Here is a 27,976-nt window from a genome sequence, read left to right as displayed (position 1 = left end):
TATTTTTAGAGGATTTTTTATTATAATATTTGAATTGATTTTACAAGAGCATAGTTTTGAGCTAGATACATTGAAAACTAGGATAGCATTGCATTTAATGTTAGAGTAATAATTGTCCATACAGTTATAAATATTAGATGGTAAGAAGAGAGTACAGGTGTAGCAATAAATATCTAATGAGTGATTGCTATTGACGTTATCGAAGGTGTCTACAATATGAATAAAATGTCTCTAAAAATAGGAACGATAGCAATTTTCGTAACACCAATAGCTCATGCAATAAATATTGAAAAATTTGCAATGCCTTTTCTTAATTTGTTCAAGACAAGCCTATGCAAGTCGGGTAAATCATAAATTTTCGCAGATCATTGAATGGTATGATAATATCCAATACACTTTTTTACAGAATATAGTACATGTATAATCAAATATTATAAAAAAACGTAAATACATCCCGTTATATTCTCCGTATACAAGCCTTATTATGTTGACTAGCTAATACTAATAATGTACATGAAAGTACGATCTAAATAAATGCAAATGCATCCATCTTACACATTAAGGTATTTTCTCATCTTTATTACTAAAAGACAAGAAAACGGTTCTACTACCCTTAAGCGCTAGAATCGGTATTCATTTCTCCATTTTATTAAATTACTCGGGGATGAAAGCCATGCCTAAAATAAAAATTTTGTTACATCAAATATTTCATTCGATAGAAATGTTTCATGGGGATCTCTGCTAAAATTGAAAAGTGAATACAGATCTCTGTCGGAATAATTACGTCGATCTTAAGAGATAATTAAGTACTTAATTCTAATATTCTAGTTACTACAAGTATAATAGTATATGGATAATGTATTATATCAAAAACAGGTTATTAAGAAGTTTCCGTGACACTTAAAGCCTACCATAGATAATCTCACAGACTATATATAAATACGTAGAAAAATTTGCTTGGAAAAACTTTCCAAATGTTAATAATAGCACTTTGAAAAATCTGATTATAAAAACCTGGTAAAAAGTCGCAGCACAAAATATTATCTTTAGAATATAAAAGAATAATCTGTATCTTATACGGATATGTCATTCTTCGACCGAGTGAAAGCTTTGTTCGCGAATGCTTCTGGCTAAATAGTCTATAGGATATAATCTGATTTTCGTTACATCTTGTACCAAGGGAGTTTGGTCTTGATTTTGGTCCTGTACCATTTCAATTGATCATGGAAACTGCTTAACACCTATATATGGAAAAATCTCTGAAGCGATGTTCGTTTTGTAAGGAGAAGGTTGGGAATAAGTGGGGTGGGGAGAGGGAGGGGTAGCTTTACTTATATCACAGTTGCAAGCTCTGCTTGAATAATTAATAAATTTGTGAGATTGTAGAGATAAAAATGTAAGCATGGATAAATCCATCTTTCCATGTTGGGAAAGTTGGAGTTGTCGTTACGCCTATCGCTTATTGCGATTCTTCATAGTGAAGCGTCTCCAGAAGTTTGTGCTTTTCTTCGTCGGAGTCGCAGCAGGTGCATCGTAATGGTAGCTTGACTCATCGTCCGTGTCCTGCACATTAGGAGTCTCCCTAGTGGGCGATCCACCGTGGCCCGAATCTCTGTCATCGTTCCCATTCTTCTCTAAACCTAAACAAACAAACAACCCACGTAAAAATTCTCTTCCGACAAAAATATCTCTTGTAGAGAAAACTACAATCATAGTAGTATCTCTTCGACTAAAACTGTGGTTGTTTTACTTATCGAAGTGCGCCGGATTAAATGCGATAAGCTCGTGTTTGTGAAAAATAGATGTAATAATTTCTACGAAGCAAACGCGCGAGGAATAATACAAGAGGATACAGGAGAAACGGTTGAAATAAAATGGTTAAGAGTCTTACCACCACCAGCACGTAGCATGTCGAGGAACGTGTTTTCCGCGTTGCCACGCGTGCGTCCTTGTTTTTGAGAGGGGGTACCGAAACTCAGGCTCTGGATGTTGATTTCCGCTTTGAGCTGCTCAGGTGGGATGTCGTCGACTCTGAACTCATTTGGATCCTCGACGAAGGCTTGCTGAAGGTCACGCATGATCTTCTTTCGTATGGTTTTCTTCATGGACAAGTGTCTCTCTAGGTGCTTAACGTCGCTTTCGGTCAAAGTTTTGCTGTTATCGCGACGTCGCGACTTCTTCTTCTTGCTGTGCCTCGGGCTCTCTTCCTCGCCTGAGGTCGAACCGACGGATACGGCGCTGTCGTGACCAGGTGCTTTCTCCTCTGCCTGGACCCGGGAGCACTCCCACTTGCTGCCAAAACCGAAGATATCCCTCAGATGAGGAATATTACGGTCCGCTGTCTGCTGCCTCGCCATCTCCTCTCTGCGAGATTCCACCGGAAACCAGGCTTCCTCAAGATCCACCGATAACTCACCTGAAACGCACGAATCGCCTTTGTTATTCGCTTCCATTCTACGCCACTTCTTATACAGTTTCAATTTCAATCGCTGATCTATCGTCTTGATCAGATAAAGACCCTATCACCCCCTCCCAAGTGAAACGTTGATTTCCGTTGATAATAAAACTGTACGGTGGTCGGTGAAAACACAACCAATGTTGAAATTCCCCTATTCTTTTCAATTTTTTTATGCTTTTATTATATCGTTTTAGCGCCTCGATAAAATTCAGCCTTCTCCGTAGAATTATGCTAATTATTTCGACAGCTGCGGAATTTCTTCGGCAGAACTTCCTGTGCAACGAAACTTGCTCGATAGCCTGTGAACGATCTCACATGCCGAGCGGTACCGGTAGTATATAGTCTTTTGGAAGATGAGAAGCGAACAATGACTGACTGTTCGGTTAATTACATTGACTCGCAGACCAAATAAAATTCGCTCGCTGCACATTCTGGCTGACTTGAGAAACGAATTATTCGTCGGGGTAAAAACCGGAATACAACATCGAATTGTGCAGCTTTTATAGAATATAATTTGGTATATGAAATTGATGAAGAAACAACGATCCATGCAGTAGTTACATATATAACCTGTATATTTATTCAATCGATACTCTTCTTCTTTCTATCCTTCCCGATGACTGAAATGGTTTATTTGCCACAGGCAAAACCTGTGCAAAATTATTGATGCGAGTATGTGTGCTAAAGTGTAGCTTGGCGCTGGCAAAAATAATAGTCAAAATCCCGTTGCATCTCCTAGTTTTATCCAGCGTGCAAGGCGGTTACGCTACTTTAAGCATGGAATAAAATCATCGAGGTGTGGAATAACCGGCTCGCTGTACCTGTTTATAATTAACAAATTCGAACTGCGAAGGATGGATATCGGTCTTTCCTTCTAATTGTGCCGACAGAGGAACGTTGAACCAGAGGAATACTGTCAACTACCAACCTATACATATGTCTTATAACACTAACAGAAACAATCCTTTAGAACCACCGATGAACAATGAAACAGTAATAGAATTTATTATTATATACAATAAAAAAAAAAGACTCTGATATAGAGACAGTATCAATAACTGTCTATGACAATCGTCGAACGATTTTCGCGCACAAAGGTCTGATGAAATATTGATTTTTAGCGTCTGTGGTGGAGCGTCGTCCGAGTGATTAAAAGGAACAATTGTGTTCGAGCGATAAAAAGAGACGGAGAGCAAGAGATAAGGATTGTTATACGAGTAAAACTAAAAACGTGCGGCGTGGGCCACGATGGAATTTGTGATACTCCCAAGGGATTTCGCCAGTTCGCCTACTCGGTGCACGGTGCACTTCCCATCCGTGCATGTCTCGTGAAAAGGCTTTATTTATATCCTGCGAGGGATCCCTTTTATTCGCGTCTCGTTCTCGGAACACTCCAGTCCACGAGCAGCGACATACTCGCCGGATTATGGATTGCGTCTCGAGCTTCTTCGTGGCGTGGGCCGAGTAAAAATCTCTGATTTTATTTTACCACGTTCGAACGTTTTTCAATATCACTTATCACAGTCACTCGCACTATATATATATTTACACATATATATAGTGCGAGTGACGTTAAGAAATATCGACGAGGTTCGTTCTGTACTCCGTTTTGCACCGAACAACGCATAGCTCGCATGCCCAGGGAAAGTGAACAATTATTAATTATCCTTTGTCAAGCGTCAGGTACGGTCGAAGGCCTCGGATATTTCGTATCGTTGCAGGCTCCAATGCTTCTGCACTCTATAGGACACTCGCGTGGTCTCCATTCACCAATAGATGGATAATATTGCGCGCGCCACTTAATCAGGTTCAATATCCACCATCCGAACGTAACAACAAAGTAATCGTTCTGATTACCGTGGGATTGATCATCGAGAATATCCTCCTTTGCATTAAACGATCATTTGCAATATAAAACCTGGCTACCCTCTTCCCCTCCCCCCTAGCGTTCTCCAGTTTCCTCTATTAATATATTCAACTTATCCATTGTCTCGATATCGCTCGTGTGACGTAAGATTATTAGCCTATCGAAGATTTAAAGCCATCGTTTCTATACAGCTGTAATTTATTACAGATATATCGCAGGTCGAAATGAATTTTTATCTCGAGGATATTAATACGCTCGAGTGTTGGCCAAGCTCTATTTGTGGAATGGCAGTTTTCGATAATGGAGGCTCGCGCGAGCAAAGGCGTGGATAGTTATGGAAGAGAGAAGAAAAGAAGTGAGAGAAAGAGCGAATGAGTTGGGACAAGGGAATGTGAAAGGTCTCGCCTGGGGTGTCTTTGTCAAGTCTGCTGCACCGTTCGCGTTCTTCGCGTCACGGTAATACGATTGCTATATAGTCTGTTTCGCCAACTTCTTCAAATTAGCCCCAGGCTGCTGTCTCCTATACGTGGTACCTGTATGCATAATCAAGTCGAATCTGTTGGTGATCCAGGAACCGGATGTACACGCGTAATCTATAATCGCAAGGGAGTCTCTGCCTTATTTTTTCTTTATACAATTTATCTTACGACACCTCATGCTCCTTTTTTATTCGAATGCTTTGTATTCTCTACCATGCAGGTGTAACAAAGCAAAATTACCTCTTGTAATTCGCGTAAGAAAATTATGACAAAAACTTGATTTTCTGTGGAACAACGTAAGTAGAATTTTCTTTGGTCTTATATTACACGTGCGCGGTATATGGATGATACAGGATTGCGTCAAACTGATCGTCTTTTTGGTGGTCGAAGGTTCGTCGAAACGAGCGGCTCGAGGTTGTAGCGCCGCTAACGAGCGCTATTGATTAGAAACGTGTGAGTAGAAAAATTTGATTAGCTCTTTCTATGCAAAACCGGTCTGTGCGGCCCAAGAAAGTATAAAATGTACCGTAAGAGCCGTGGATCGGTACGTTATAATACTTGTGGGAGAAATACAATTGGATTTGCTTTAAACTTGCGGCAAACCAATGATTTTTTCGCTACCGTTTCCTACGTGTATTCGTGTACGTAGGTGTCACATTGGACATGGGTATCACGACGCAATGTCTCTCAAGTATATAAATATATGTATATATAAATGTACGTACCGCTAGTATACGAGGTCGAGCGAAGTACGGACTCGCGATCACTTTATCAGGCCTTGTATTTTGTATAATACGGGCTGCTATTGAAAAAGCTAGCGGGACTGGTCTCCAGGGGCGAAATGATCGATACGATCCGTACCTAGGGCCCCCTTCTATATACTATATATATATGTATGTACGTTCCGATCGTTTCACGTCGAGAACTTCGCGCTTCGATCCTTCTATAAATAAACCAACAATCGGCACATTTCCTCAATTCCAATCTACAGCGGCACACTTATTGCTAAATGTAAAATTTTGCAACCCTCCAAACTCTCAACCTGATGATTTACTTTGAAGAAAAAAAAATCTTTTACGATGAGAGATTAAACGTGGAATAACGCTGAAACTCGATGCACCTTCATCGCACTTTTGACACTATCGACACGTTTCACGAAGGTTCCCACTCGATTCTCAATGGTAACCCATTATTCCGGTTCAAGGCTGCTGCTAGTGGTGAACGGTGAACGGTAATGAACAAAGTTGCGATCCGCTTAGCTTGGTGGACGCTCCACGACTGAATCGAAACACGACGAGCGTCAAAGCGCGACTTTCACTTTGAGATTCGAGACGAAACACGAAGCACGAAGCCTCACTCGTATATAGCAAAACCCAGCAAAACCCTTCTCGTTTCGGGACCCAGTCTACCCTTCCCCCCCCCCCCCCTCCGTTTCCTCTACACCTACGCCCACGAACGCAACGCTGAATCACTATTTTATAACATACTATATATAATATGCACGCGTATATCTGCCATTTTCCAGCTTTTCGATCAAATGCATGCTTACTGCACTTTTGTTTTCAATTTTATATATTAGGTACTATAGTCATCTCTATTTTATATATTACATCTTCATTTGTTTTAAACTTCAAAGGGATCCGATATTAAAGAATTTTTGGAGGGGTTTTATTTCTTTCGGTTTCCGGCCATCTCGTGCAACATGTAACCTTCCAAATCATAGTCATTTTTGTGTGCCGAGAATCATTATTTTTTTAACTTATACCGTAACGTAAATATATTTCTACTTTTCCACACGTTCAAATGGTGGTCGTCTCTTTGCTATCGATTTCAAATTGCTCTATTAATTTATTCTAATTTCTTTAATTGTGCAGCTGAAAAACTATAGATTTACGAGTTTTAGCCAATAAAGTTCCAATTTTTCATACGAGGAACAAAATGGAAAAAAGTCAGAGGGCGTACACTCTTGCCTGTAGTAACGTGCTCGAAAAAATTGACGATCGATGTGTTTTATCCAATATATAGGGTCTCCTTAATTATTTCTAATCTAGAGAGAAGAATCGATGAAAGATAGCTAGATTACAGGCTCGTTCATCCACCTACGAAACACACCTGATATTAATGAATGTTTGTCTTGATGGTTTCCACCTCTGTTATGGTTTGCCTTCATCCCAAGCAACACGCAACGTTCGAAATCGCAGTAATTTTTGCGCACATTCATTTGATTACTGTTCCGCAGTTAAAAGGATTTCGCAAGGAGTGATATAGATGCGCGGGCGAGGAAATGAAAATTTCAATCATGGAGATTCCACGGGCCGATAGCTCGATGCAAGTTTGCACAAGTCCAGTGGCATTCTCTGGCCACTCGTAAATTGTATAATTGTACCTCCAGTACCGTAAACAATTCTCCCCGATTAATGATTCAAGATAAAGCGCGAAATTGCACGAGGAATAAGAATCATCGCGTATAAAACAAACGAAAGCAGGTTAGTGTTCCTTACATAAGTATTTTTTGCGCTTCGGTTACTTTTCTTTGGATTAGAATCAACCACGAAAATCAGAAATTTGACGGAGAACGGGAAACGAGTGCTCATCCGACTCTGAAATGCAAAACAAATTTCTCTTCAGGATGAAAAACATTGGAATATACTGATAGAATACCATTGTGAAATTTCAAAGAGATTTCTTATCAAGCATCGTGATTTCCAAAAGATTTTAAATAAAAATATGATTCTAATCTGTTAATGCTCTTCGCGATACTTGTAAAATTTGATCTAGTTTTAATAAAAAAAAAAAGGAGAGAAAAATAGAAAAAATTAGTCTGACAAAGCGGTAGAAGTTTCAGCAGAGTCAAGTGAATTGTTTGCAGAGTTTTAGTGCCCCCTGGGCTATAGCTTCAGAAGTGGTAGCGGTAATAGTAGTAGTGATGTGTTAGTGATAGAGTGGTAGGTAACACACGCAAGGTATATATGCTATGTAGTATAAGATATAAAGTAAAGGCAGTTATAGTCGCGCTGCTGTTCGCTGTTGTCGGTATTATTATAGCCTATTCCCCGACTTTCCTCGGTGTACAGTTACTCAGGGTGAAAGGTGAATATCCCCACCATCCTTGCCTCCGTCCCTTCCTACCCTGCCATTAACAGAAAGAGGATCCGTCGTTGGTGTAGTCGTGTAGTACTGACAGACGATTACCACATCCCAGCGATGCGATGCGATCCTCTCCTTCTTCCTCGACGTTAACGAACTTTTCGCGATGCTTAATAAAACTCAATCGAACTCATCCAAGACTGGTTTCTCGTAAACTAGTCGAAACGCCTAACGGAAGATTCCCATCCAAGGACGATCGACCGACGAAACTCCAATAGTTTCCAACTCCAAATCCCATAGCAACCGTTCCTTATTTCTATATTTAGGTTTATACTTTATTTCTATCTATTCTTTTCTCGCCGAGGGATCAAAGAGTCTTACGTTAATTAGCCCGATTAATCTTACAAACGACAGGCACGAGAAGCAAAATTAAAGGAAAAGACACGCTTGCGCTTTACACGTACACGGTTCCATCTTTCCCATCCTTTGTGAATCATTACAGGCGTAACTCGATTCATCGGATGGACAGGAAAGAGCGATTTTTCACAGAGATAACATTGCTTTGTCCAGAAACTTGCAAGAAGATGACAGTGTTTATGCTTACCCTATATACCTTGAATCGCACAACAACACGCGTTAATTCTTCCCTCCCCTACGATTTTCAAGGTGATACAAGCGAATAAAAGAGATTTACTCGAATTAAATGCACCGTATGATTTTACAAGCATGAATATATTACTATGTAAAATTCCTGAATAATACAACTTTAAGGCAATTAGTGCTTAGAGTGGTGTTTTTATTTTAAAATGAATCTACTGATTTGTCATTATTGATCTCTGTTGTCTTCTCTGATATTTATGAGCAATAAAATGATGCTCGATAGTTTCTGTAATGTTCAACTCGGGGAGAGATGTTTTCTCGTTTGTTGGCAGTTTTGTCAATGTTTACGCAACTTTGATACAAGCAGGACTGGTTAGCGTGATGTCACGGTCGATAAGACTCGGTTAATATTCTTGATGCGTATTGTTGTTCATTTTTTTTGTTCTTTCTACAGCGAAGGATGGCTCGAAGCCCGCGAGCCACCAAGACGAAAGTGACATCATATTCTCCCCACGAACCAGTTCTCATTGAGTCTAATACCGGTTTCTTCGTGTTACAAGCAGCCCAGCCGAAACGCCACTGGCTCTTCGGAGTCCTGACACTCGTCGAGTGAGGAGGTTATAACCTTAGCACAGCGGCTTCGGAGAGGCACGTGCGTCCATGTAAGACCCATTCCCCCCTTCTTCCTCTCCCTCTCCCCCTCTCCTTCCTTCCTCCCTCACACCACTTCCTGCCTAGCACACTCCACATTTTCATTTACGAAACGCCTAAATTCCCAATTAGCTTCAACGAAAATTAAAACTTTTCCCCTGACACGACTTGAGTAATTTTAGACACGCGCTCCTCGCTCTCGAAAAAACTCCTGATAGCTTTGCTCCGGCTTTTTGTTAAAGAATTATTTATGGTCCTTGAGAAGAAAATTCATAGGGGAAAAATTCACGGAGTAGATTTCAATTTATGCGAAATATTATAGAGGAGCGAGCTATCGATTTGTCCATCAAACGCCTTTTTCTACACGCACAATTCCCTTAAGAAAAATTTGAGAGTAAGATTAATATCCGTTCCACTGTCGATATTCAGCTGCTCTAACGTGAGAAAATTTCTTGCGTTATGAGGTGAGTAAGCAATACCTCGAGCCGGTTGGAGGTTTTTGGTCAGTTCCTTATTCAGCTGCAAGCGAATATTTCATGGGAAATTCGATAAGGGCATTAACTTTGCATAAAATCTCCTTTTCTCCGAAGAGGAAGCTTTCAGGCCTCGAGTAGTTGAATTGACTGTACAGTGTACGGTAGTCAACACTGAAGGATCCTTCAGAGAAGTAAAAGAAAAGCTTCGCGATCCTTCATACGATGTTTTCTTCTTCGCTGAAGAATATTTTATGGCAAGAAGGAGAAATAATGTAGCATTACCGGGGAGAACGAGACTCGAGTGAAATTTGTCTTTGGCACTGAGTTTAAACATGCAAATCTGGATAAAATGAGACTGATGCTTCACAGTGAGCTGCTTCCGAGGTTTCTAGTATAAATAAGAGATAGAAATTGTAGTGGGGTTTGAAGGATGTAATAGAAAGAGAGGGAGGGGGAGAGGGGATTTGAAATGGAGGGGCAGAATAAAGGTTGTCTGACGCGTGAGACAATACTTTCCTCGTTTTGTGAGCTGATGCTATTGGGCGGCTCGCCGTACCTCCACGCTACACCGAGCAGAAACTTCAAGCAACATTACATAAGAGAAAAGTACAACCAACTCTTCTCTCATTTTTTATAGCTGATCAAACCTGACCCCCGCATCATTTCCCACCGGAAGTACCAATAAACTCCCTTTCATTATACAAATTTTTACTCAATTATACCACGCTAATTTAATAAAAACAACAACAAAAAAAAACACCAATAATTTAACACGTTTTATCCAAACATCCCACAGTTTGTCATTAACTGACGCAGTATAGAATTTTACCGTGATACTCGGTTGAATATTTCGATGGGATTCTTTTTTTAATGAATAGTCCGGAATAAATTGGTTCTCCACGTTCACTCGTTGGTTCTCGTCGATTGAAACTATTTCATTCACTTGGCCGAACACTCTCATGGAACGCAACGTAACGAGATTCACGTTGGTAAATAAAAAGAATGGATGTGTGTGGGGGAATAGGATGCTCTCACCCGTAGGCAGGATTCGTGCTGCGTGTGTGCGCCTCTGTATATGTGTTCGGTTAACAATTATCTCTATTGACTTTCAAGTTTGCTCCATTGAAAAGCGACCCACTGCTAACGAGGACAAATTCAACGAGGCACTATGTATAGCGCTTTAAGTTTTACTCAATTTTCTTTATTTTCTACGATCAATTGTCCACGTTTTTTCAGCTATGCATACTATTTAATAAAAAAATTAATGCACTCTCTCGAATAACAATAAAACGATCAAATATCCACAGGGGGATATATGGCATTGAACGATCAAAGTGCATTATGATAGGCAACCAAAACTGGTCCTTGAAAATCATCATCCGTCATTGATGCAAAAATACTTTCTTGTTCGATGTAAGCCAAGCGACTCGTCCGATGTTTCTTCGAGCTCTATCATCGGCGAACGATACGTCATGGAAGAAATTAAAGAGAAAAAGCTGGCGGAAGTCAAAACAAGATTGATTAATCATTGTTTTCTTACGTTTCAGCGGAATTCTTTTGTTTCTGCGCTGTTTGCCAGAGGTCGATTTTGCAGTTGCTCGATGTGGTACCACTTTCTACATCGGTTTAGCTTTGGGTGCTAAAATCTTAACGAGAGAACCGATTCGATCCGACGCGACCGTTGAAAATAACTTATCTAATCGCAACGGAGAAGAAAAATATCTATTCCGAATAAAGCCATGCAACTGGTTTCACGATGATCACCTCAGGCGTGTAATTATAATCGACGAAATTTATTTTGTCACGACACCTCGGCTTTTTCGCTATTAAAAATCGTGATAATTCAAATGATTTGTCAGTGTGACGAAATTTTAAGCAGGAGTCAAGAGGACGGCAAGAACGATTCATCTAAGCTATATAGTATCGATACGTGCATGGATAAGAGAATATATATTGCTCAATGATTGATTATGTGTATTTCAAGAATTCCAAAGACTATATAAATAGCAGCATTATGAAACTGCTATTATTTCAAATCAGATATTATACAATGAATTTCTTGATTTATGTCTGAAATATCATTATACGTCTTATTGCAGGAGAACGCGGTTCAGTTTTAAAGGTTTTCAAGCTAGCATTAAGCGTGAATTTCTTGCCAAGTAAAGTGTTAATAAAGTTTGCACCGGGTGACACGGCGTTTGAAAGATAAAAGATTAAATCCGCGCGCTCTACCTTTGATAATATTACATATAGATCGCAGTGAAACGAGGGACCCCACGTTGCAGTTTGCACCGCCTTCCGGGTAACAGAGAACCGTTCAACCATAAACGTGACGATTTGAGTAAGCGCACTGACAATTCGAATTTGCTCGCTAAAAAGGATGCGAAACTCCACTGCTATGTCCCAACCAACTTTATATAATCCCTTTTAATAATTAGTCATGCAGATGCGATAATCCTTTGACTTTTGAACTTTATATATAATCCCCTAGATCATTTTTAAAGAAGATTCTTTAAAATTTACTCTGCGAAGATAGTCGTATACTTTTTTATGACGTAATAATGTAAAACACACATACATATTTATACATATTTTCTATCGGTCGAGAGTTTTCCTTATGGCGTAGAGTGATAAGAGAGAGAGAGAGAGGGAATTGCACGATTGCGTCACGTATATAGGTATGGAAGATTTAAGAACACACATTTTACGCGAATTCACATCGTATAACAATAGTAGCAAAAAACATATAAACATTATTTGCTGCATGGAATTTATTTGTAAACGTAGTGTAGAGGCTTTGGAGAGCATAAGTACGCAAGGCATGTACGCGAGTGCTTTTGTGTCCCTGCCGTTACACTCTGCATTGTCCCATGTACTCCATTGTAGTCCTGTTATCAAATATTGTGTACCCGGAATTTTTGTGTTAGTCCCTGGTACACATGTGAACGTGTATTTGCACGATGGATACGGGTCGGAAATTATACCGATTTATTCAATCGTGTACATTGATTCTTTTCTAACAAATAATTCCATCTGCATCGCGTTAAAAATTACAATTCTAATATATCAATGTGTCACGGGCTTGTCCAGTTCATGGGAGTATTAAACAGATTAATAATACACCACACACAGATTTTTGATTTTCTCATAGGATCTCTTCTAGTCTTTATCAAAAAGACGAGCACTTGTAGTTTATTTACCGTTGGTAATCGATTGGCCAAATAGTGCGTTCGTGCTGGAAGAAAAGAGAAGTTTTTCCACGAGTTAAAGGAGAAGCATGAAATTTCAAAGTCACTCATTCAATTGCTTCTCGAAATTTTTCTACTGCCTTACTGCAGTCTGCCTTCGTTCAATAATACTTGGTATACGCACAGTTATTTCCTGTAACCCTTTACAATTATTTTGCACCATGCGTTGCACAATGATTTTTTCTGTCAAGCCTAACACGCGTTTCCACTTGATTTGCTCATAATTTACTCTTGTTGGAAATCACCGTCCATGCATCTGCAGCTTCGAGCAAGAAATCGCGAAGCTGAGGAGGTTAAAAGGCTATTTTGAAATTGTACTTTTAACGAAGCTTCTGGATGTTGAAATTTTCATAGGACGAAAATTAAAGGTACTCGAGTGAATTAGGATTATGTATATTTATTGTGGAAGTGTTCGTTCGGTGCAGGGAGGGATGATTGGATGATTCTGGGTGATTCGAGGCGGATAGCAACAGTGGTTGGCGATAGTGTTAGTGAGTCAGCTGGCTGGGGCCAGTGGAGTTAAGTTGTCGAGAGAAGTGGGAGGATCGGGTTCTTCGAGACACGGTCCTATACCTACCAGCTCGCGTGATTATCAAGGATAACACCTTCCGCTGTTTATTTTTTGTCAGCTTCTCCATTATATTACCATCGAGCTCCTTGCTCCACGATACGAGCGATATAGCTCCGTTAACCACCATTAGAGTTTCTTACTTTATATTATTATATAAATCACGCAAATTTCTTTGCAAACATTCGACCAATCCCTGTTAAGGCCTGTTGTTGGCTACGGCGGCGCGTCGTAATATAAATTGCTTCAGTGCAATTATTGGGATTTTCACTTGTTTCATAGCACTCGCAACAATGACCAATAATATTCTACGGTTATTCTCTAATAATTGTCGATGATTACTTAATAAGGAATATTTCGATAATTATCGCATTGTAATATAGCCAATCGTCATCTCGACATTGCAGCCGCGTCGTTTTATATATATATATATATATATATATATATATATACACAATTGTGCAGAGACTAGCTTCCTTTCTCTTTTCCTTTGTTACACGATACGAATTTAATTGTACTCGATGAAAATTTAACGTTCGCCAAGGATAATTCCTCTTTCTCTCGTTCCTTATCTCTCGTCCCAACTAATGTAGCAAATTCTCTCTCCACACAGCTCGAGATTGGTTTATGATGACACACTCTACCGCGTGTGATTCCCCCCATGAAAATAGTGTCAGTAGCTTTACAATGGAAAGAGTCTTCGCGAGTATATAGCGATATTTATATCATTATCATAAGATACGATGGAAAAGCGAGAAAGTAACCAAGCGTTCGGACATTAATGCAAAACTTGGCCTGATTCTGCATAAATTGGGTCAAGTACAAATACCGAGTATTTATTCCTCGATGCAATTCACACACGACTCGCCGAAGCTGCTTCTGTCTATATACAATAAGACTTGCTTAACTTGCTCGGTCAATTTTTACGAAAATTGTTGTTTATCAAATTACACCGATAAGAATTGACTGCAAAGAAAAGGAGCAGAGGAAAAAAGTTATATATGTACGTTAGAGTGGTGAATCGAGCAACGACCAGATTGTAAAATAATGGAAGCTAATGGAAGTGTTTAAGGATAAAGTCCTATATACACCAAGCACCTGCAGAACTACTTTTGCGAGGTACCGTTCGTTCAGCGGGCACACTGGCAATTCTCATTCCGACTTCCTAGAATTTATTCCGCTGGTTCCCAGTGCTAGGAAAATCCTGCGGCCGCTCTTTGCAACAGAGGACTAATCACATTTTATTATTGCAAAAGTTATTCTCGCAAAAATCTCACCCCTTGATTATTTTACAGGTTCGCTCGACGATCCAAAATGGATTTTCTAATGAAATCTGGCATGAATTGCACAATGTTTTTTGCACAGATGCTTTGCGCAAATAGTCGACATTAACGAGTGGAAAGAAGTCCGTTTTTATCTATTTTACTGCTGCGAATCGTTTCTTCCCACGTTAACTATGACGATTTTCCGGTCAGTTGGTTTGAGAATCGTGATGAATTTATCGGGCCAATTTACAGTGCGCTCATTCGCAACGTATATTATACGCGAAACGCGCATTTTCTTAGTGTTTGCTAAACCTATTGTAACCATATGTATACAGATGTGCCGAGAGCAAACTTATTTTTGCAGAATCTTAATGAATAAAGCGAAGAAAGTCTGTTCAAGGCTACAGTGGAGTGCAGCGGCTAATGAACTGTTAGATCGGTTAGAGTTAATCCGCGAGAAGAAAAATTCCACTGAATGGGATGGAATGAATTCCTATACGCGCGTACATTATTTTCCCACCCGGTTTTCTCGATCGGGACGATATTGTGGCTGGAACCAGCGCCCTGGTGTACCCTTTTTCTCTGCCTCAAGTTACACGCTGGCAAATCTAATCGGCTTTATCGATCTTTCGTTAATCCGATTCCAGGCGTTACTCAAACTGCAATCCAACACGCCGAACCTCCCCAGCTACGAAATTGCCAACAGCTATTTATATACGTATATGCATATACTATTTACACTTGTCATCATTATCTTCCTAATTGCTTCCAATTAAAATATAATTTACAGAACGACTATTTTTCTCATATGTTTATCTCACCTTGCAAACCCATATCTCTGTCTGCAACATATTTTATCAATTTTAATTCGTCAACCATCTCGTCCTTATTTGAGGTCACTCGGAGTATCCTAGAAATTTGTATTTCTGCTACTTGGATTTCGCAAATAAAACTTTTGGAATCTTATCAGCAAATATTTTATAGTATATTCGATAACATTTTTATCAATTAATTTGAAAGAAGAAAAAAATGACATCTGGTTATAAATATATAGTCCATCGCAAACCGTGTGGCCTTGAAACATTATAGAAAAATACAATTTTTTTCGTCTTATCTTTTCAAATTTATTGGATTAATAATGTCTTTTAAAATTTTGACGTTAATTGACACTATCAAATGGGAAAATGTTAGGACGATTATTTTGACGGATTTTCAAACGTGCTTGGAGAAGAAAATGTTTACGAAAAGCTTCGAGCGTGGATGGGACTGTCGTCAGAATAAAGCACGACTGTCGTATTTCTCGGATAAAGCTGGACTCTATGGACCTGCCAGCTTCCAGAACAAGCCAGACTGGTATACTTCCTACCTCCCCATTCTCAACGACCACCATAATAACGCCAACGCGTCTCCGGATCACGTGTATAATTTGTGATTGCCATTTACAGTATTTCAAAATCCCACTTCAAAAATTCTCCATTTTTTCGAATCGTTAAAATTCTTCCGATAGCAGTAAAACACAGGTTTAAGTCTGACCATGAAGATTCGTACAAGCTTTTACCACTGAACTACATTGCGCATATATATATATATATATATATATATAGAGCAGCGTTAATTGTTTTCCATTATAAAGCGGGCAAATTTGTTTTCCCGAGTGTAACGAATGATAAATTCACGAGGAAATTGATTTGTACGCATAGTATCTCCTTTAATGAATCGTAGGGAAGCAGTAAAGAGATTCTTGCGTACTTGGGTGGTTTTTTGCGATGAAATCGGGATATGGATCTACCCGGCAGGTACAGGCGGTTCTCGACGAAGAAACCAACGATGGGAAACAGTCTCTGACCATACACGTCCCTTAAAGCCGACCAATCGCATTTTTACGCTTAACCAGCCGGTACTTCCGGTTTCGCAGCAAAGATTCTCACTCGAGCAAAATCGGTCACTCGCCATTTCCAAATGATCTCAAGACGCGTCCGTGGTTAAGTATTTTTATTCATTTTCTGTTTTACTCTGGATAAACATTTTTAACCTTTATCGACGAAGATTTATTAAAAACTGATGATGCTCTACAATGTGTTGTGGAGTCGAGTTTTGGCAGAAATGATTGATAGTATATAGGATTAAAAAAAATTTTTACATATATATATAATAATAAAAACAACAAACAATTAACGAAAGGAATAGAAAATTGATTTTCTTCACGAGAAAACTTCATTTTCAGTCATTTGCTAAACGTTTGTGAGTATTAGATGGGTTGATAAATATTGTCAGTTGCAAGAAACCAGGTAATGCATAAGAAAAATAAACATCAATGTACGAAAGAAGAGTATACTTAATATAATTTAATAAAATACATGAAGAAATACAGGTGGGGTGGGGAAGGGGAGTGTTTGTGTTGCGTGCGTGTGCCTATTGGAGGTAAGGAAAGGGGAGCTGGTGGCAAAGAACGACACGAGAGGACATGGCAACGGGAATCTGGACGAGGAAAGACCGCCGGTTTATATACTGCAGGTTGCATAACGGTTTCCTGCAGCATCCAGCAAGCTGTATGCGATATCGCTACAAAAGAAAAAGATATATACGACGTCGTCTCTGCATGTTTAATCTTACGCAGCGTTTGCCGGTCCTCGTCAATGTTATATTATATTATATCATATTATAAATGCGAAGGAAAATCGCGTATAGCTTAAAAATTAATATGTTACAGAGTCCACCCATAAATATATTCTACATTTATATAGATATAAAACTCATTAGATTTTTCTATAAACCCTCCCCTAATAGAAATTTACATTTTCTTACACGAGCCTCCTTTTAACACTATCTATTTAATCTTCTTACTTAACACTTCATTACCCCCCCCCCCCTCCAATCTTTTTCACTTTATACTTCTATTTTTCTCATTTCTCTCCATTTTGTGGAATCTCGGTTTTCAAAGCAAGCAAAGATTTTCAACTCTTTGAGAGGAGCTCTTTAGGGTAAACGTGATAACAATTTGTAAAAAAAAATCCGTTAATTCAAAAATTTTTGTGCCTTCCATTAGATTAATATTTTCTTGCGATAAAAGATACGATAGAGCTCGTGAAAAAGTTCTGATAATAAGATGTATAACTAGTATATATAATCCGGCGAGACTCAAAGTGCAAACTCGAAACCGCAATTAAAATCATTATTTTCAGCTAGCATCAACACCTTTCCTTGAACCTTCGTAATTATATTCCTAAGACTGTCGTGAGCTCGCAACAAGTGTACTTAAAGTGAGGTGATTACTGTTAATGATGCCTCGGCCAAGTATCGCTCGTAACGCGAATATATACTGCAGATAGGAATTAAAGACAACTCGTTCTTAGGCTAAATCATAATTTGTTCGTAACGTATTGTTCGCTAAAGAGCAATAAATTATTTTTCGAATATTTTTCTATAATTTCACAATTTTATTTTCCACACGTATTTATGTGTAACGTGTACAAAGAGTTACTCCATGGGGAAGCTGCAATTTCCTCCGAGCGAAGAAATGCTCCCGACTCATTTCACCAGTCACGAACGTTTTCCGTTTTAAGTTCGGCGAGTGCATTTAGCTGCCAGATAATTCGATGGAATCGAGTTACAGTAAGTGGCATAAATGACGCCCCTGCAAACCCATAAACCACTCGACTCTCATTCTACAGCATTGGACTCGTGCAAACTCTACTCTATTCTAATCAAGATCTCTATTATATATTTACATAATTATTATTTATAAATATACCCAAGCTTTTTTTAACCCTATAGAAAACCTTTAATAATATAGAAAAAATCTTTTATTTTTGTTAAGTACAAAAATATTGACTTTAGCTTTAAACATTTCGCATGAATTTTAGCAAACTTTTCACAGTCAAGATGCAATTTCTGGTTAATCGCAGTTTTTGCGTTATCTGGTTCTGAGCCTTGGGCACTGATACCTGTTGACACTCACACACCCTTAATCTTCATTGAATGTTTACTCTGGCTTAATACAAAAGCGATATACGCTTCTACTATATTGTATAGTATAGAGTATATAGACAGTGGTCTCTGCATTAGCGTGGAATTACGAAATCTTGCGAGGTTACTCAAGATCCCGATGTGTCCGGTAGTTTCTCTTTGTTCCACTGGTTGCTCTTGGGATAGCTCGCAGTAGCGCGAAATCCGTATATCTTCCCATGTGTTTCGATAGCCGAGCCGAACCGAACCGAGGCGAGGCGAATCAAAGCTATCCCACCCAGGCAGGCGGCCAGGCCTTAGCACCGGTCAGGCGGTCGGCTTTCTCACAAGGATATCCCGTAGTAACATTTAAGAAATTGCAATCGTCTCAATTATTTCCACCAGTTTCTATTTCGATCGAGCAAAGTATAAACTGGCGCCATTGCAATGGTAACGAAGGATTACCCTGCGATTCTCCAACGACCTGTAATCTCTAAACGATATATGCTTCTCTCCCATAACCTATCCTTCCAACTTTCCAACGGGAGGAGCTTTAAACTTCGATCCTCCTCGAGCACTACCCACTAAATTATATTGACACAAGTTCCGCAACTTTCAATCTCCATCTAGATTTATCGTGTGGAACGATAGCGATTTCGACTGCTTCCACGAACGATATCAGTTTTTTTTTCTTCTACAAAATCCACTATTTGATTAGAGATAAAAAATGATAATCACAATTGGCATCGTCTCCCTTTCAGAATGCTTCGAAAAATTCTATTTACAGTGTGACTATAAGTGAATATTTTTGCCAAGTGATTATATTTCAATTGAGGGAAAAGGAGTAATTTTAATCAAAACTATAGAGGTTTTTCCAAGTATCATCGTATTAATGGGAGACAGCGAGGATAATTATATAAGTATAATTTTACGAGTTGTTTCAGTTATTATTCAATTCAATGTCAATATTAATGGAGGTATTTATGCATCGGGGTAATAACGATAATGAGGAGTAATATTGATTTGCCGAGGTGTTTACAGTATGGTACATATATACTATACTTCGGTAGCGCGTGTAGAGGAGTATCTTTTGAAAGCGTCTCTTGTTTTTGCCGCGGGTTCGCTCGTTCAAGGTGAGCATAATACACGACTATTTTTGGCTGCCCGGCCGAAACGAGAAAGGCAAAGTACACGAGCAAATGGCAACATGGACGGTATAAAAAGGACGCAACAGACCCGAATCATTTGTTTCGTTTGTTTTTTTAGCCTCTCCGGACGGTTTTTGCTTCTTTTTGTACCGTGGGTATCCTCGGTGTCCCGGGTATTCGCGGATGCATTTATGGCGTTTTCTGCGATCCAATCTCCCCGTGTGATCAGTAGTTAGCGAGCTAAAGTCGAGAGCCGATGGACCAAGGTGATCCGGTGCAAAAGCGAGACGAGCTAAAATGTATCGGGAAAAGGAACGGAGACGTGAGAAAGTAAATAAAAAAAAGGACTAAGCTGATGTAAGGGAGGGAGGATTTGATAGGAGGCAGAGGGAGGGGGAGGGGAGGGGTAGGAGATGAGAAATATAATATTGGACACGCGTGAACCGGGAGGAGATTGGGGGAATGGAGGAGAAGATTGTGGTAGAGAGGAAAATGAGAGGAAATAAGAAAAGTATATGGATAGTGGTGCGGGGAGGGGGAGGGTGAGAATCGTCAGTGATCGAGGCTAAAAAGTAGAAAAAGAGACGGGGCCAGGCGTAATTGCCTAGCGGTCAGGGTGCTACTGCCCTGTCCTGTGAAATGCTACTGGTCAACTTCTCAAGCTATACGTACGTTTATATACACTTGATTTCTCGAAACTGCTCACCCGCATTTCTCAACCGCACGATACAATCGTAACCACGCTAAATTGACTTCCGATTAAAGCAATTCGTTAAAAACTTAAACAGTCCTCGGTTCAATGCTCCTCGTTCCTGTAGTGTCAAAGTGTCGTAAATTTAAGAGTAAACCCGTCGTTATGATAGTGAGGCAAGAGGCTCTTCGAGGCTGAGAGAAACATTAGGCCTTTTCTGTACCGCCTTTATTCTTGCTGTATTTTTCATTAAGACTATAAACGCTTATAGCGTAACACTTAATGTATACACTGTTTACAATAACAATAAAAAAAAAAATAAATAAATACAGGGAGTGCTGAAGCAATATAATAAAAATAGATAAATAGTGCAAAGCTGACGAAAAATTTAGTTCAAATGTCAAAAGTATATAATACGGAAGATGTTGGAAGAACCGGCTTACTTACTTAGCCAGGGAGATCGCGTGCTTCGGGGGATTTTAAGTGGAGCAACTGAGCATGGATTGGTGTAGGACTGGGAGACAAAGAAATCACGAGATTCCTTGACTGCCGGAAGCCCCATATAGCTGCACCGTGAATCCCGGATTCGGAATTACGTTAAAGACTTTCTGCTTCTGTGCTCCGGACTGTATATAGAACGTGATTTACGTTAGTGTTGTCGATGTGGAGAGTGGAGGGGAGAAGGAGAGGAAAAATTTGTCTTGGGAAGGAGAGGGGGGGGGGGAAGAAAAGGGAAATTGTTCGTTGGGAGGGACGAGACTACAGGGGGATAGCTCGAGGAAAAGAGGGGAAAAGCGAGGAATTAAAAGGTGAGGTAAAATAAAAAGGTAAAATAAGAGACGTGAGCGGGAAGACTGGCGAGACTAAACACTAAACAAGAATCACGCTACTCGCTTGATGATGCTCTCCACTCGTGGGAGCGAAACTTTAACCGTCCCTACACCGCAACACCTTTGCCACCGATACCCACATCTAACTTTTCTATTCCACCCTCATACCTAATTTGTATTCTACCTTGGAAAGTCATTCTCGTATAATACAAACTCACCCAACTTTCATTGCCAAACATTCGCAATGCTTTGCAGGGAAAACTCCACTCGTGAAACTCGAAGAATTCGTAGAATCCTGCTGGAAAAATGTAACTGCGCAAAATTCAGAAGGTGCGCGGTACGATTATTCGTGATATAAACTGAGTAACTTTGCGAACATTAAAAATTAGCAAATAATTAACATAGTTAATCATTTATAACTAGGGCTTGTGAATTTAGCGAACAGAAGAAGATATAGTTTAATGACCGATGATAGGAATAATTGAAGAAATCTTACGATATCGGAATCAGATAACATTTACGCTCTGATAAATGTTGCGTATTGCTCTAGAAAAGAGCTCGCGGTGTTTTATATTATATATATATATATACATAGGAGCTAGGAGACGAGTTGAAGCTGCAGTTAATTATAGGAAGCGCCTTATATCTTGTTTATGGCGCATTAATTACCACGCGTTGGCCGGAATCGATGGAACAATGTTTTTGTAAAAGAGCGACGCTTGTGGCTTGAAATGCGTGGGAAATGAAATTATCGATTGCGTACGCGGCACAGATTTAATTCGCGGTTTATTTTCCCGCGTGTATGGACTACTACCGGCTTTCACGCTTGAAAAAGGTGTCATTAAATGTAAAGCGCGAGGGATTGCGAGGGGATTACGAGATTACGTTCACTCGCTCATCAGGATCTGACGTATTTTTAGCTTATGTATCAGGTTGGTCAGGCGAAAGCATAAAAGTAGAAAAGGAAGGTATTGCGTCTGTCGGCGGACAAAACCATTTGCTACTGGCTATTTTGATCCCCTCCCCCCTCCCCCCTTTCTCTCTCTCTCTCTATATATATATATGTATATCTGCTCTCCTTTCTTCCTTCCGTCTCTCAACAGCTAAAACCGCTTTCAGCCAACCTTTCATCCGGTCTGCGTTTATCTTTCCGACGCCAAACACCTCTTTCCATTTACCCGAAAGAAAAATTTCGTTGAGCGAAGGAAGCACTACATTTTTTCACAATATCCTAAATCTACAACGCTCTCGGATTACACATACATCAATATATCAATGTAAAATTATTTCCATTACATTTATGGACCTAAGCACGTGCGATAATTGGGCGTATCACGGGTCATTATATATCCATGGCAGGAACGCGTAACTGAAGTGGAAGACAAGAGCGAATAGAGAGGGGGAAGGGGGAATGGTGAAATTAATGTTTCTATATGTCCCAGGAGGGACAGGATTAGGACTTTACTCGGATCAGTATTAATTAGAGTGATGATGTTCTCCGCAAGTGTAGTATGTTGACCAGTGGGTGAGTCAGCATTCAGCTGTTACCAATTTCCGGTGAATCCCTGTAGGGTTCCTATTACGAGACGAAAATTGGATAATCGATGCGACCTACCGGAAATCGACCGTCGATTAAATCCAACTTTACTTCAGCAACGACAATTTTCACCTCTCGGTGGCGTTTCTCTTCATCTCCTTTTCCAATCTTCTTGTAAATCCTTACCACTTACTACCCCCTCCTCCTCTTTCCACCCCATCTCATCCCTGTCTGTCCCTTCACGCCCATTCACCACTCCTTCCCTCTCCACACTTATGGGGATAAGTGTACTTTTGAATCAGCCGAGAGTCTTTGTTTCCGTACCGTCCAACCGCGAACGAGGAAAAAGCGAATAGAAATCTCCGAAGAGCAAAAAGGAGAAACGGAAAGAACTCTCGGTCTTTAAGTACAGAGACTTTGACTCGGCATCGTTATACTCGCTCGGTAACACGCCCAATTCTAAAGCTGTCGAAAATAACGAGAAGAACCAGTATACAACGATAAAAAAAGTCTACTGATAAAACAGATGTTTAAATAATAATTTCTAAAATTCAAAGGCTTCTCGTAAACCACGCAAGGTTCGTTTTAACGCCTCGAGTAGTTAAGATGATGTGGTAGGATAAAGGGAAGGAAGTCAAAATCACACAAGGCTCTTTGAAGCTTAGTCTTTTATTTGTTAATGGGGTTATTCAATGACTTTGACGTCGCCGCGATGACGTAGTGACTATAAAAGATAGAAAGATTCTTTAATATTGTACGATAAAGCTGAATGACGCGGTGGTGTGATTAATCCGTCGATCGCTCAACGATGAAGAGGGTGCTTGTACTTTATAGTTTATAGTATGGTATAAAAGCAGGCGTATATATATAGCATACACGTAATATATAGACAGAAGAGGCTTAGGCTTGTAACTCATGAATGAAGCGTCAAAGGAGTTACGATGTTTCCTCGGTTGTCACTTTCCTAGGGAAATTTCCACGCTTTCGAAGCATGTAAATGGCCGACCGGACAAGCTGTAATGTCAAACCGCGGGAACCTGAAAGTCCTTTTAACGGAGTATCGTAAATCGAAAGACGCGAAGCAAAGAAAGGGGAGGAAGGAGACAAAAAGGAGCGATCGAATTCCTGACAGAATCCATGAAGAAATTCCATTGTTCGAAGGACGACGCTGAGAAAAAACACGCTGTCCAAGTCGAGAGCAAAAGCTGCAAGCGCACCATTATTACATCCTGGATGGTGCAACGCAGAAAATTTATGAATCAAGCTAGATATTTACGAGTTTAATCGCGAGTCAAACATTTCCATTCCGAATGAAATTTTTACATTTTAATCAGTCGATTATTTATTTCCTCGACAATAAATAATAATATAATTTATCGTCGACTATTTATATAAAAGGTTTTCATCGAACTACTGTATGTGTGTGTGTGTGTGTGTGAGCATACATGTTTTAAATGTCGTCGTTGTTTGATCCGCGGTGACCCTGAACCGGTATAATTATTATAGGGAATAAGTTGTAACGCGGTTGATGGAAATAAAAGAGGCAGGAGAGCGTCTAATTAAGGTTGAATCGCAAGCTAGGGAGGTCGATCGATTAACAATGGCTAACAGCGTGGTACCGTTTGACCCCGCTCTGACCTTTCCCTAAAGGCCAACCCGACGCAACGTGACCTTATATAGGGTCGTCGAAGGACACCCCACGTGAAACTTTCCGCGGCCATCACGAGGATATATAAAAATATGCCCTTTTTCCCCGTGCAGTTTTCAACACGTGGCATCGTTCGAGCGGGAGTAATGTTTTTGGGAAACGCGCGAGACGATGGAAAAAGTAGGTAGGGAAAATGCAGGGCAGACCGGAATAAGCGTTAGGTGAAGGGTCACGGTGGGGTAATGCCGATTCGTTTCGGTAAATGTCGCTTGAAAGTGCGACGAATCGGGGGAGCTAGGACAGTCGGAGGATGGAGAATGAGTTGTGCTTCGAATAAGAGACAGTGGAAGGATATTGGGCAACCAATGAGAAATCCTGTCCAGTGTTGGAGCGACAGCTTCTCCTTTTCAACTTCCTTGGGGAGTAAATTGGCGCTCGGTTGTACTGCTAGGTGAATTGGGGAGGGGGGAGGGCTATACAATGGATCGGGTTAAAATCGCCAGAGCGTGTACTCTTCCAGGTCAGAGGTCACGCTAGAGCGAAGCTAGCAGCGATAGTGAGGACTCCTCGCCACGTCTGCCGGTCTCGAAAACCGGAAGTACGAATGCTCGCTTAATAAAAATAGAACTATGCCTCAAAGAAGCTGTAAACTATGCTTGGAGTAAACATTTTACCGTAAAACTGTCACACGATCCTTATCTGTGCTTCGCGATAAATGTGTAAATCTTCGCTTGCCTTTCAAAGTCCACTGCTTTTGTATATTCCAGGGCTTTCCAATTTTAGCAAACTATATATATATATATATGTGTGTGTGTGCACAAGCTGTAAATCCTTATTTGCGAAATGTTATTAGGATCGATCCTGGTTTATAGCAATTGTCATGCGGCAATATCAGACATTGCTTCCTTTCCGCGATACACAAGGAGATTCGTAAATCGACCCGCTCGATAAAAATCTTATTTTATCGACTGCTCGTGTATAGCTATATACAAAGGAACGTTATTGCAATCCAATGTCTGGAAGCATTATCGCGGTGATACGACAGTGACTTCATCTGGAATCATGCGGACAAAAAAAAGATAAATAGTGTATTAAGACGATCGTGGCGCTAAGGTGGAGATGGTGTGTGTCATTAAGGTCGCGCCCTCTATTTGTCCGGTTGTAAGATTTGACGGTTGAAGAGAGTGCATAGATCGGTGAGGTGAATGTGGAAGAATGGAGAAAGGGGGATGCATTAGGGACGCTTCGGGCTAAAGGATATTAGAAAACGTCGTACACACATCTATCATTGCACGTAGACTCTTCTTTTCTCTTTTCTCCGAGTCACGATGACCTCCGGCAATAAATCGGTTGCATCGATAGTCACCTGTGAAACGACCTCGATTTATTCGTTCAAGGATAAGTAAACCCCCTATCAAGATCCAAAGATTGCCGATAATAGACTCTCTCGTCATAATCCTTCCCCCCCCCCCCCCCTCCGTCCTCTTCCTAGCTCACTATATTAATCTATCTATCTATCCATCTCCGTTTCTCCACCATATACCTTCTAATTCACGCGCAGCCTGAACGCTCGTACTCCAATTTCCATGCCTCGATCTCTCGTAGTGTTCCCAAACGACTCCTGCAACTTTCATCGCGGTGCTTCGCCAGGGGATTACATATAATCAAGCATGTAATTCGTGAAAGCAGAATTACGAATTGCCAGAATGTAGGAAAGCGAGCGCGCGCCTCGTCCGAAAGACATCGTCGTCATCAGGAAAGTCGGTCGCTGAGCATTTTGTCGCGCGCGGGAGAACCAGACTTTACTTTTATCCGATCTAATTGCGTAACCGAAAGAATCTAGACTGTACATAATGCGAAAATTGGCCGGTCGAGCGCTAATAAAAAAAAGCGAAATTTGTCGGCTAAGCGATTCGGCGGTAGCATAAAACTTGCTGACTCTGCGACTGAAGGAAGCGAAGGTGAGGTTTTAAAAGAGACCGAGGATAATGATAGATCGTGGTAGAGCTGGTAGCGTTTAATACGTTGTGCTTTCGTGTTACACTCGAGGAGCTTAGTCTCTCTCTCTCTCTCTCTCTCTTTCTGGTCAAATCGGAGAACGCACACCACACCGGTTCTCCAATAGAGGCAAGCGGCGGCGGACAGTGGAAAACAAACAGCTGATATTTGCGGCGATTACGCAAATGCGAAATATCGTAATATAGTATCTTGCATTACGCATTGTTACATCTGAATTTACGATTTCATGCTACATGATTAATGCATAATCAGAAATCGCTCGGCCCATTATTGATATTCGGCTACGACCTCTCGTATTAATATAGTTTATAAACTCTCGATATTCCTTCGAATCTTGCTCGCATAAATAATCGCGCAGTTCGAATGGAGCGTTATCATCCGAGTGTTCGATAAATCGTTGACAATGAATCCTTTTTGGCGTGAAGTAAATTATTGTCCGTACAATCGATCGGTAAGTATATAAATACGTACAAGTATATATATATATATATATATCGAAATGAACGAATCAGAGTTCATAAATCAGCTTACGTGAATTTTGATGCAAGCAAATTTACGATTTAGCGCGGAGGGATTGAAATTAGCTTTCGCGTAGGATAGTATAATAATGAGTATAGCGTGGTGTAGAGCAAACAGGTTTGCGAAGGTCCATTGATTCGAGACAATAGTTTACAGGCTGGTCGATGTTGGGAAGGAAAGAGAGAGAGAGAGAGAGAGACAAAGCAAGCGAGCAGGGGATTAATGGACTCGTGCGATTCTTAATTAGCAAACTTACCGGAAGTCACCGGCTTTGTGGTGTGGCTTCGGCAGGTGCGGATGGCGCAAATCACCGATGCCCTTTCTCGGCAGACGCTGATCCTGATTTAGTGGAACTTTCTCGTTGTTCTTCGGCTATTATCGGGAGGAAAAATCCTTGGCACGAAATGAGAAACGAGAGTGAAAGCGAGAATGGAGGGAAGTTGGAGAACGGATGCAGGCGCACGGAAGTGACGAGTAATGCGCGTGCCGTGTCCAGGACTGAACTGCAGCCAAGTTGGCAAAGCCAGACAGGAGAGGAGCAACGTGGTGGTAGAATATGGTGTAGAATCGCTACAACTGGTCGTGCAAAAACACTATATAGGCACAGGCAACCGATATTATATATCAGGATGTTCACCACGGTGGGTATACTGGATGTACGGCGAAAGAGCGTGCAGGAGGCCACGGTCAACGCGAGCCCCGAGACTCGTTCGGGCAGCAGCGGACGAACAACACACAACGGAACACGCCGTGCCTCCGGAATCTCTGTTTACTGGTCGGTGTCGGTGTCGGTGTCGGTGCTGGCTGGCTGGAACGTCAATGAATGCCACACCGGGGCCACCGGGCGACGCCGAAGCCACCCCACGCGATATCCTCGTCTGCCGCGCATCACTCGTGCGCAATCCTTCCTACAACTTCCTCCACCACTCAACCATCACTC

General features: G+C 40.6%; 1 protein-coding gene across 2 annotated transcripts; it reads right to left on the bottom strand.

Moving 5' to 3' along the window:
* Position 1: 1 nt before the first annotated feature.
* Positions 2–27,849, bottom strand: LOC136784197 (uncharacterized). 2 transcript variants are annotated; one of them, XM_066744723.1, is made up of 3 exons: positions 5,530–6,030; positions 1,892–2,416; positions 2–1,640 (listed from the first exon to the last, which is right to left on the bottom strand). In XM_066744723.1, exons 2-3 carry the CDS (start codon positions 2,355–2,357, stop codon positions 1,453–1,455), a joined length of 654 nt encoding a protein of 217 aa, XP_066600820.1. In that variant the 5' UTR covers positions 2,358–2,416; positions 5,530–6,030; the 3' UTR covers positions 2–1,452. The 2 variants fall into 2 exon arrangements, with proteins under 2 accessions (XP_066600820.1, XP_066600819.1); XM_066744722.1 differs by lacking the exon at positions 5,530–6,030 and adding an exon at positions 27,293–27,849 and having other exon boundaries at positions 5–1,640.
* Between the last annotated feature and the right edge of the window lie 127 nt (positions 27,850–27,976).

The sequence above is a fragment of the Prorops nasuta genome, unplaced genomic scaffold (genome assembly GCF_024137725.1).
Source record: "Prorops nasuta isolate Cenicafe-Biocafe unplaced genomic scaffold, Cenicafe_Pnas_1.2 PNAS00050, whole genome shotgun sequence".
Classification (NCBI taxonomy): domain Eukaryota; kingdom Metazoa; phylum Arthropoda; class Insecta; order Hymenoptera; family Bethylidae; genus Prorops; species Prorops nasuta.
The sequence above is the reverse complement of the archived record's forward strand: the minus strand, read 5'-3'. Positions and strand labels throughout refer to the sequence as shown.